Source organism: Pteropus vampyrus, unplaced genomic scaffold (assembly GCF_000151845.1).
Source record: "Pteropus vampyrus isolate Shadow unplaced genomic scaffold, Pvam_2.0 Scaffold348, whole genome shotgun sequence".
NCBI lineage: Eukaryota > Metazoa > Chordata > Mammalia > Chiroptera > Pteropodidae > Pteropus > Pteropus vampyrus.
The window spans coordinates 1,638,999-1,650,850 of record NW_011889129.1 but is presented as its reverse complement, the minus strand read 5'-3'; the positions used below and the strand labels follow the sequence as shown (position 1 = coordinate 1,650,850).

The 11,852-nt window shown below is 44.7% G+C and overlaps 1 protein-coding gene across 1 annotated transcript in view; it reads right to left on the bottom strand.

The window, feature by feature from the left end:
• The window catches only part of LOC105304668 (paired box protein Pax-2), a 52,044-nt gene extending 49,347 nt beyond the window's left edge, over positions 1-2,697 (bottom strand). Inside the window, exon 1 of the mRNA XM_023522537.1 lies at positions 2,547-2,697. Within this exon, the coding sequence (XP_023378305.1) occupies positions 2,547-2,697 (151 nt within the window). The remainder of the gene's footprint in view (positions 1-2,546) is intronic.
• Between the last annotated feature and the right edge of the window lie 9,155 nt (positions 2,698-11,852).

Sequence of the window (11,852 nt, the reverse complement as noted above, 5' to 3'; positions counted from 1 at the left end):
CACTTACTACTCTTAAACAAGTCAAAGCCATGTCAAGCTCACTGGCCCAATACCCTTGTTTTCTAAGGTCCTGCTTGAATCACAGCTTCTTTACCAACCTAGTTGAAAAGCTCAGTGTACCTCCACTGTGCACTGGAGGCAGGGGAGGGGTGGGCTGTCAAACATCCCAGGGTTGGGGATGAGCTGGCTTGCCAGGATTCTGAAGGAGCCAGGCAGGATTCAGTGATACAAAAGACCAACCCTGGGGCCGGGACCGAGGAACACTCCCCTACAACCACTGGTCACAAATTAGGTGCTCTTGGAAGCAATTTTCCCAACAGCATTGCTCCTCCCTGCAGAGAGGCGTGCAAGCCAAGTTCACCTCAACCAGCAGGTAAGTTACAAGTCAGGAGTGGACTCCACTCTAACTAGCTTTCACTGAACACTTCCAGGAAATAGAAATAAGGCACCTGCCTCACAATGCTGGAAACGAAGCTGGGGAGGGAAGACACACACCTGAAGAAAGCTAAGTAACCCCAAGGGGGCCAGGCTGGAAGTGTCAGAAGGAGGCAGAGGAGGAACCATGCCCACTGCAAGTGGGGGAAGCTGGGAGAGAAGTCACTGAGGAGGTGGAACTTGATATAGCTCTTTAAAGCAGAGGAGGGCCGGACATATTGATACATATAGGAACCAGAGGCATCGAGGATGGTGGACAGGACACTGGGCTACATGGCAGGGGCTCTGAGTCCTGCTTCTGACTCTGCCATTAAGTGGCCACATAGCTTTGGGCCCATCATTCCACTTGTCTGGTCCTCAGTTTCTTTAGCTGTAAAGAGGTGGGACTACAGGATCTCTAAGGTCTTTTTCCTCCAGTAAATAATATCATTCTGAGATGAACAAAGAAGCAGAGGTAGGGCAGTATAAGCAGGAGCCAGAGCAGGATAGAAGCAAAGCATAGAAGCTGAATGGACATGATATTTTAGGGGCTCATGCCCAGACCAGTCAGCCAGAATGGGAGAGGTACGTAGGGACTGAGAGGAAATAAGGCTGCAAGCTTGGAAGAGATGATAATTGTGATTTTCCATTCATCGAGCATCTATTATGCGCCAATATTATATGCAACTTATACGACTTACATATACTACTCTTAATTCTCACAACAACCTCCAAAGTAGATGCTATTATCCTCATTTTGCAGATTGAAAACCAAAGCTGAGAGAGGTTAAGTAGTAATTTCTAAACTAGAGGGGACATGTACAAACTGATTCTGGTAAAGCGATATATAAGCACAGGTGATAAAGGGCCGGTCTTAGGAAAGAAAGGGAAGAATGAGCAAGACGTCATGAAGACAGAATGGCCAGGATTTGGCAACTAACTTGAGTCAAATATGGTTCTAAAATCCCAAATCTGTGTAACCAGAGAGCTGGTCGTCTGTGCCACCATCAGGAAGAGGGTTGCAGGGAAATGACTGGCTTTGGAGAGAGGTGGCCGTGTTGGTCCTAGACATGCAGTATTTGAAGTGATAGAGGAGTGTCCAGTTGGACATGCCCATGAACCAACTGGCAAAGCATGTGCGGATTTAGGAGACTGTCAAGGAAAGGGGTGTTGAGAGATTCAAGAGACCCGAGGAGTGGAGACCAGAGGACACCCACTTTCAGAGACTGGGGGAAAGAACCTGACATTGCAGAGGGGTCAGAATTGGTCATACAGGAAATGGTAGAACCAGGATTGGGCAGTTTTACCTAACTCAGTGGAGAAGAACGTTTCCAGAAGGAGAACATATTCTACAGATCAACAGCGAAGCAAGAATTGAAAGGATTTGAGAATAAGGAGGGGTATAGACTTGGGAATTCTGGTGAACACTAGTGACCTGAGGGAGAGCAGTATCAGCAAAGGAGCCAGGCAGAAAGAGATTAGGAAGTGCATAGGAGGAAAGGGAGGCAGTGAAAGCAAACAAGTGCCTTTAGAAGTTTGTAGGAAAGGAAAGGAGAGAAAAGTGTAGAAACCAAAGGATGGAACTGGCAGCTGAGTAGAGGGAAGGCTTCTGAAGGTAGAGAAGACCTGGATAAGCGTGCAGGCTTAGGAGGAAGAGCCAGTGAAGAGGGGGAGACTGAAGCTGTCTGCGAGAATGTGGATCACTGTGAGAGCAAGGCAGAACACGAAAGAATGGAATAGAAGGCATGGAGGAGTTAGAGAGATGGCATATTTTGAGGTGGCCAAATGCTTTGAAAAGGAGCTTTTATGGGTTTTATCTCTGAGCAAAGGAGAAGGTAAGGTTATCTTCCAAGAGTTGATAGGGTGGGGGAGGGATTGGAGCATAATCACAATGGAAAAGAGTAGACAGTAGCTAAGGGCAGTGTAAACTGGTCTACAGGAAAAGTCTAGAAGGAGACCAAGCAGTTCAGATCAGCTGCTCTTAATTCATTGCGGCCAAAGCTTCTGGGATCTCACTGACCTGCGGGTGGCTCTGGCTTGAGGGCTGATGGGCTCTGGACTAAGGCAGCCCAGAACTGGGGCTGGGTGAGACAGACAACTGGATGGCCTTGTGGAGGTTCTGTCTTTGTTACCCAGAGCCTCTGACCCATGGGGCACTGGTGCAGATTTAGCTGAGGCAGCAAGTGATGGAAAATCGCTATTTCCTGACAGCAGCTTGGTGGTGCCTGAGAGAGGAGCTGGGCAGGGTGCCTGCTGTGAGTTACTGATGTTCTTGATGTCCATCCATGGCCTCTAGGGGTGGGCACTTGCCAGTCCCTAGAGCTGAGTTTAAGAACTGGGATTGTGGAAACCTGATGGTTATCCATTGCCTTCCTGCATCCTGTACACAACCCAACAACTCATGGGAATAGCACTAGAGATTAAAAAAACAAAGAAAAGCAGTTGCTTTGGGTGACTGCCTGATATTATTTCACCCAGTTCCTCCTCCTTCTCTTCCTCCAATTCTTTTTCATACTTGCCCTTTAGACAGCAAGACACATCTATGGCCTCCGTGGTCCCAGGCAAGCTTGGCCTGAAAAGTCAAGTCCAGCACATGGATCTTTGGAGGGTGTATTTGGGAGCCCTGAAGAGCACATCTCTACTTGGGGGCTGGGAGGTGCCATTTCCTGCTCCTAGAAAGACTTGCCTGTCAGGGTGCCTACTACCCACTTCTCTTTTCAGTCTGCTTTCTTCCATAGGGATGCTCCTTCTCCCTCATCTTTCCTGGGAACCTCCAGGGCTTTGCCTGGGCCCAGCATGGGGACTTCAGGCACTTAAAGTCTCCCACACTGTCAAGGGCATGACTAGAGCAGAGGGGAAAAGGCTCGGTCTGAGTCCCAGCTCTATTACTTATTGGCAGTTTCTCATTCTCTCATCTGTACAATAAGATAATAATACTATTCACTTCCTAGGACTGTTAGGATTAAATTGGATAATCCGTGTAAAATGATTAGTATGGCTCCTGGCTCAATAAATGCTAGCTATAATAATATGACAACTAGTAGTATTATTATTCCTCTGGTGACCCCTAGGCCTGGCGGCTTTCTATTTAGGGGCTGAGCCAGGTGCAGCAGGAGGCCTCTCAACCCAGCATGCCCAAGCCTGGTCAATGCAGCTGCTATGAGAACCTGGGAAGAACAGGAAATAGCAGCAGCAGGTGTCACAGCCTGACCCCAAAAGAGGTTGCATCAGAGAAGACAGACTGAGAAGCTCTGCCTGGGGGCACTGGGAAGGATCTGTAGACAGTATGAGCAACAGCTCTGTCTAGACCCAAGAGATGCCAAGGGGTGTGGCAGAGCTTTAGAGTAAAGGATGACAAGGCAGGTGGAGTCACTCCCTCATTGGTTGAATTCCCAGGAGGCCTTCACCTCTCACCAAGCTGGAGAGGAAAACGGTCTCATTGTGGCTCTGTGAGTTAGAATGGAAGCACACAGTCTCCTGAGTAACAGTTTGTTAAACTCACGAAGAAACAGAGTAGCCCTCAACATTCTCCTCCTCTGGTTCTATGCCTTCTCCCTCTTCCTCCTTTTCTCATTCTGTCCTTTGTGTTTCGCTCTTTTTCTGCCTCTTTCTCTGTCTCCTCTCTTTGTCTGTCTGTCTGTCTGTCTCCTTGCACCCTGAAGTCTCACTGTGACTGTGTGAGTTTATTGATTCCTGGAAGCTGGGGGAAAGCGGGAGGCAGGGCTGGGGTGCAGGCTCAGGGATGGAAATAGAAGGCTATAAATTATTTGTGACAGGAAAGCAATAGTGGCAGAGTGCTGAGCACAAGTCCTGTGTCACTATTAGATTCCTTTTAGCCTGATGACACTGTAAAAAAGGTTAAGTGTCTGCTGGAATCGTACACCTGGGGGGCCGGGGCTGCCTGGGAGCAGAACAAGCCACTGAGAGCAGGTATATCAATTCTCCAGGCCAATAATATTCCTCTCATTGATCGCCACGCAAAGTTCAAAAATCTCATTACAGCCAGGCAGACGGGGAACTTTTTACAAATCAATAGAATGATATAATGTATGTATACTTAGTACAAATGTATCTATTCATCTATCCATCCATCCACAGTCCGCCTCAGGGTTTCCAAGTTAACCTACCCATCATATTATGTTATGTTATGTATGATATTATATTGCATTATATTATATGATAATAAATGGTGTGCAAAAACTCCCCCTGAGGTGGAGACAAGAAGAGATCCTATTAGCATTGAGGTGACCTCAGACAGCTCACCTTGGAGGGAGTTAGGTGACAGCATTTCCGGGACTAGGCTGGTCAAGATTTCTAGGAGCAGTGCTTCCTTAGCGGAGGCTCTGGTAATAAAAACTACTGCCTACTAAATATTTACTAGGTGCTAGGCAGTGTTCTAAGTGTTTCAAACAAATAATTCACTTAATCTTCACAATAACCCATCTTGAAGATAAGACATATTATAACTTGCCCAAGGTCACCCATTTAATAAATGGCAAATCCAAGGTTTGAATTCACGTAGACTAACCCCAGGGCACATATTCTTAACCACTAAGCTATACTGCCTCCAGGGAAGAGATACCCAAAAGCCCACAATCCATACTTCTAGATTCTAGTTCTCTTGTTCTGTTGTGTCCTGAGAAACAAAGGACAGGGGGCTTCCTGAGCTTCTGGATTCCCCTCTATAAATAGGAGTGATAACACCTGCCAGAACCAGCTGCTGACAATGCGATATATACATGGAATCTCCAGGCATGTCCCCATGAAATCCTGCCCAGCTGCCTAGAACAGACTGCCTTCTCCACTTTGGAATTACTCTCTAGTGGAACGACTAGCTGGCCCTAGGCCTGGTTATGTCACTGTTTGCTCAAAGGTTCATTGGGGCAAGATGTCAAGTATCTACATACATGTGTCACATACATGTGCAAATCTGTTTAAATTGTCCTAGAGTCTGCTCTAGGACAATTTAGAGAGTTTTTTGCAGAAAAAAATTTAGTCCTTGGTTTAAAGAAAGTTTTTCCCAATTTTGTTAATAAAAGGAACTCCAGTGTAGAGAATGTTTCAGACTAGCTAGCTGCAGCCGCACTGCCCACTGAGCGGCAGGAGTGCTGGGAGGGGCCTTTGCCAGCGACTTCGGGCGGGGTATTATTACAGGCTGGATCATTCTGGAGGACAAAACGATATTTGCTTCAGAAAAGGATATTTTGCCCAGCGAATGCTGGTAATTGTTTCGTCTCAGGCCTTTGGAAGCTGCCAACATCAGGCATGTGTCCCTAGCTCAGCCCCGAGGCAAGTCAGAGCAACGCAAACAGCTGGAGACTTTTCATGGCAAAACCTCAAGTGAAGTATCATAGATCATGCAGAAAAATTTCTCCTTTCCCCAAAAATGGTTCCTGTAGCTCCTTATTCCTGAGAACTCTAAGGAACTGGAATCTGCGCCTGTACATCCCGGGAACTGTAGAGCTAAAATGTACTGCCCCCTCCCCACTGGCAGCCAGGAAGAGCTACACATAAACTCTGTTTTCCTGGGCTCCGTCTTTGCAGGTTGTGCAGAGTTAGAATTGTTTGCTCACACCCACTCACAGACCCTGCAGATTTCAGTTTGGACAAACTGACCATATGGCAGGCAGGGTACTGTGCATGAAAATTGTCTCCAATGTGTGGAAGCTATGGGCAGGCCCTTCCATTCTGGCTGTAGTAGGATGTAGAAGGAATACACAGATTCCAAGGTTAGCAGGGTTCCTCCAAAAGGTGTCAAGAGCTTCTGCCTCTTTCGCTGCTTCTCAGAAGTCATAAGTAAGCTCCAAGAGATGAGAGTTCTACCAAAAAGCTTTCAGAAGGATTTCCTCAAACTACTGTCCTTGAACCACCTACATTAGTATCCCCTGGGGTGTGTGCTGAAATGCAAATCCTGGGGCCCACCTCTGACCTTTTGATTAGAATTTCCGATGGTGGTCCAGCCTAGAGATCTGTATGTAAGCAAATTCTCCAGATTATTCATAAACTTTCTAATATTTGAGAAGACTAGCTTCAGCCAGGGGGTGAAACTGGTAGTTATGCAGGGGAGCCTTGAGAGAGCTGGGAGAAAGTCTTAGTGACATAAGAAGTTTCCTTACTCATACTCTATCAGTTGACATTTCTCTGCATCTGCTAATCCTGATTCCATTTTACACAGAAACCAAAATTTAAGAAGCTATCAGTTCCTCTGTGGAAACTAAACTTAGGTTAAAAATAAAAATAATGTTAAAATAGTGTTCAGTACATTCCAGGATGAGAGATTCCCAGTGGATTTTTTAGATACGAAGCATATTTTCTGCCTCAACATAGTCTTCTAAGATTGGCACTGAGGGCGATAATCCTTCTACCACGTGTCCCCGGGAGCCCAGGCCAGATACAATTTACCGGGCTAGATGGGCCATGGGGCTGGCCCAAGGGGGCAATAGTGATGGTTTAGATGATGAATGGTAAGCATATGGATTGATTTAACTTCAAGATAGGCATAGGTTTAAAAATTAAGGGGCAATGTGCTTAACTAACCATTTGGAAACCAGTCTGCGGTGCATGCCAAGCCCAGAGCGTGACCGGACTAGCTCCTCTCGCCATCGTCCCTGCCCTCATCTATGAGGGTTTCCTGTACAGAGCTGGGGTCCACCAGCTTTCCACCCCACAGTCCTGCCTGGGAAGCTCCAGAGGCTAGAAGACTGCCTTATAGGATGGTGAAAGGGATGCCGCTGTAGACTCAATGCTGGGACCAAATCCTCCCTTTCTGTCCTTGCTGTCCCTCCATAGGCACACCCACCTCCCTCAGGAAGCCTGGAGAAAGCGCCCCTTAGCAGCAGCAGACTTGGGGCCTCCTAGAAATTGCCTGGCCTCCCTGCCTCTAGCCCCACCCCCTCTTGCCTAGGTACTCCAGTCTCCAAAATCAATCCATGGTTTCTCTCTGTCTCCTGAGAGAATGTGATGATGCTAAACCCTATAATTGCTTCCTATTATCTACAGAATAAATTCAAAATGCATCAGCCTGGCCCTCAAAATCTTTCCCAATCTGGCTCTACCCTGGCTTGCCAATCTAGTTCTCTGTGTTCCCTTCTTCCCCTCATGGTCCCACACAGAGCTGAAACCTTGTTTTCTTGCTTACTCAATTCATACTGAGTTCTCCCCGCAGACTGTGAGCTCTACAAGGGCAGAGGTCATGCCTATTTTTCTCCCCATCGTATTTCTAACACTTAGCAACAGCACCTGGAACAATGTAAATATTTAAAAACTAATGGTTTAATAACAAATGTTATTATTGTTAATAATAACAATAACATAATCTTAAAGGACATAGTGAGCTAATACGTGTTCAATATGTACCAGGCACTGTGCTAAGCACTTTATGTGGATTATTTATTTCTCACAACTTCTTCTAAAGATTATTATCCCTATTCTATTGATGTGGAAGTTGAGGCTCAGAGAGGTTAAGTAACTTGCCCAAGGTTACACAGCTGTTAAGTAGCAAAGCTAGGATTTAAATCGGGGAGCCTAACTCTAGAACCCACGCTGCTAACCACTGGGTAGAATAAGTCAATCATATAAGAACAGATGGTAGAATCCATGAGACTCTGGGCCTGAATAGAAGAGCTGCATATAATAATAGGAAAAGCAACAACTACCATTTATTTCAAATTCACTATGATTGGTATTATAACAAACACATTTACTCATTCAAATCCTAACTACTTTATCAAATAGGCATGTTCTCTATTATACCAAGGAGACAACAGAGAGGCTAAGCAACTTGCCCAAGGTCACATGCTTAATAGCAATGGAGCCAGACTTTGGGACCAGGCCTGTGACTCCAATGTCTGTAGGCTGAACCATATTACCTCTTCTGGACATTTCTGTGTTAGTAGTTCTTTGTGTTTATTACCTATTTGGGCATGAACAAGTTTTCCCTTCAGTCTTTTCACATCCATGGTCTGGACAACTGAGCAAATGTATATGCAGACGATTAACAGAGATTGCATGTAGCCGAGATTCCAAAGATGCTTACCCTCTCTCTGGCATGTGCCATAGTTGTATTTGATAAGCATCATATCTGTGTTACAAATGAACCACAATTTTAGGTTAAGTGGCTATGGTTGTAGTGTATTTTATATGCACTGGTAGGTTTTGGGTATAGATTTTCCAAATTCTGTCTGTCTCTCTGTCTGTCTGTCTGTCTGTCTGTCTTTCTATCTATCTATCTATCTATCTATCTATCTATCTATCTATCTATCTAGTTTTTAAATAATGTACATGATTGTGTGGAGATACTGCATACAGATGTGTTTCTTAGTCTTGACATTTCTAGACACTATTTCTATGATTAGTGTATCTTTATATTTATATCTGCTTAAATGCATTGAACCAGAATTTATAATACTGGATATATTTATCAAAACCGACTTCATGAATTTCTGCCCAGTTATACCTATTTCTGTCAACTATGCAAGCCACAGTCATACATGACTCCACACTCATCACTGTTTCCAGGGTGTTTGAGACGCTCGCTTGACAATTGTGTTTTTTATATTGGTCTGTGCACCAATATTGATGTGCATAAATGTGCATTTGTATACCTGAGTATCTTTCTGTCTATGGCCAGGATGGGGTGGGGGGGAGGGTGATGTGGAAATGAGAGAATTATTAAATGCCAAGTAGATGTGCAATAAATTCCATCGATTTTATAAACTCTAACTTGTCTTCAGTCTCCTTCCATTCTTTATCCTGGGGGCATTGCAACAAAAACCTATTTTAAATACCTTTACTTCCCCCCTCCCCCTCCCCCAAAAAGTGTCAATATTTTATTTGGATTTTTAACTTCGCTCCATAACAGTTGTTTGACCTCCTGACTCGTGCGAGTCACATAAATTCTAGGACTTTATTCAGGAGCCATGTTCCTGCTATTGAATAAGCAATTTGGGAGGGTGAATTAATGACTTGTGCTGTTGCTGGAAAGTCCCTGAAGAAATATTAAAATTGCTTGCAGACTGAATCGATACTCAGTGAACACCCAGCAAGAGGGCTTCAGCTCTGGAATGACCACAGAAGGCAGGGGTTGGTGGAGGAAGGGGAATTCCTGCACCCAGCTTGGCAAGCCCCCTCCTAGCCCACCCCCGCCTTTCCTTCCATCCCTGGAGCTCTGTCATTTTCAGTAACAGCAAAGTCTCATTAAACCTCAACCAGGACAAAGCTGATTTGTCGGATCTCGGGAAGCGGGCTCAGGGGACAGTTTACTCTCTTACTAGCAACGAGAGCCCAGAGGCCATATTGGAGGTGATGGTCTGGATATATCCACCTGCTAGAGAAAGAAGATGGCACTGCTTTCTGGCAGGCTGTGCTAGATCAGGAGAGCACTGGTTTTGGGGAGGCCGGGGCTGTGACCATTTTCTGCTGGGTACACAGAAGGGTTGGGTGTTACATTGCTGGCTCTCTCTCTCTCTCTCTGTGTGACCAGTGCCACTTAGGTAGCCTCATGATTTCAGCCTTTGTGTATGGGTGTGCCTGTGGCATGGAGAGTTGGAATTGTGTTTTGTTACTGTGTATTGCATTGTGTTGATGCATTCCTCCAGCATCTGGCTTAAGGTTTGTTACTGACATTTTGTGGTATTGTATTGAGGTGACTGCACTTTGTGTAACACTGAGTTGGAAGAATTTGAGTATTGTTTGATGGCAATGTCCATGTTTCTGCTTTGAATTATTGTGTGCAGTGATCATATCAGCATCTTTTTTCTTTCTCCTATAATGTACATCTCATAGATTAGGTCAATGGGTGTCTCCTTCGTGATGTGGGTTGAGTAATGATGTTGGATCTGGGTGGTGGTGTATAATTCAGTAGTTGCTTTCTCAGTATGGTTGTGGGTGAAGGGGACTCATCTTTAAGCTTTTTTTTTTTTTTCTTTTTAGCTTACTCTGGCTTAGTTATTTGCACTGCTCCTTTCCAAAAGGAAGATTCTAGAAATGCAAAATAAATCTCTTCTTGATATGACCAAATGCACAGTTCTATTCCTCTTGGAACAAACCTCCCCTGCTCGACAGAACAGTTCTGACCTTACCCCACTGAGAAAGGGCCTGGTGTCACCCTCCCTGTATCTGCCTAACTGAGAGGATTAAGCCCCTAGGCCAAACGCTTTGCCTGTCAAGAGTCTAGATCTCTGATGGGGCTAGAGGGGGATGAATGGGAGAAAACTTCTTTATTTCAATGGAAATAACAACATGAACTCTAGTTCCAAGAGTCCCTAGTTCTCTCCACTCTGTAGCTCTGGCTATCAGCATCTTATTCCTTCCCAGTATCTCCAGATGATGTGGCTCAGCACTCACTGAGCCACACACATATACCATGGAAGAGTGCAGGAACATGTAGTAGGCACGACTTTCTACTAGGGCTCAGAATCTCTGTTCTGAGCTTGTAAATAAATGTATGAATATATCGCTGGGCATGAGACTGCAAAACATACAGAGCTCCCCAAGAGATTATACATGCTTGTACTTCCCTTGGTCAAAAGTTAATATGAAGTAGGGAGTACTGGATAATCACATGGGTTTCCGAGCCAGTACTACATGGGTTCAAATCCTAGTTCTGCTACTTAACCTGTGACCGGAGCAAGTTATTTAACTTCTCTGTACTCCTCATCTATAAATAATCCTATAACGTCCTATGGAGTTGTTTATGAAACCCAAATCAATTAATACATGCAACATGCTTAAAACAATTCCTACTAAAGTAAGCAGTTAGCTATTATCATTATGAATATAAGGATTTACCAAGTAAAGCATCCATAAGATTGGCCTATGTATATGTACAAACATGTACACATGTGTGCTAATGTACATGAAACCCGAGGATGAATCAAGGCGTTTGTGTAATTTAAGCATAGACGTACAATAACTACAGTCAGATAGGGACAGTAGGCGGGGTGGGGCAGAGGGTTGTTCTCTTCTTGGTTTCTGGTCCATTTAGACAGTGGAGGGATGGGAGTTGATAGAGTTGACCACTGCCCATCTCCATACAGAGGACTGCACCCAGCCTTGTATGATAAATAGGGAGAAAGGAAGATGTTGGCCTTTATATATTTACACTCATAAAATTTTTTTAAGGATGATTGAATTCTCAAGAGTCAAATTTAGCTCATTTAAAATATTTATTTTCTAAATCACTAAATCACTAAATCAACTAAAAAATCAGGACCTTTACCAACTAATAGGTGTAAATGAGGAATAGTGGAATCTAGGTGTTAAATTTGAGAACTAAGGGAGGGATACAAAAAGGAATCAGATAAGTGAATGTGAAGGCATTTGGATGTGAATCTTATAGAAGTCCATTGAGCTGAACTTGGTTACCTAGAAAGGCCAAAGGGGCAGGGAGAATTTGGGGTCTCAGCCTTATTCCATGGGCTTTCTCATAAAGATAGGGA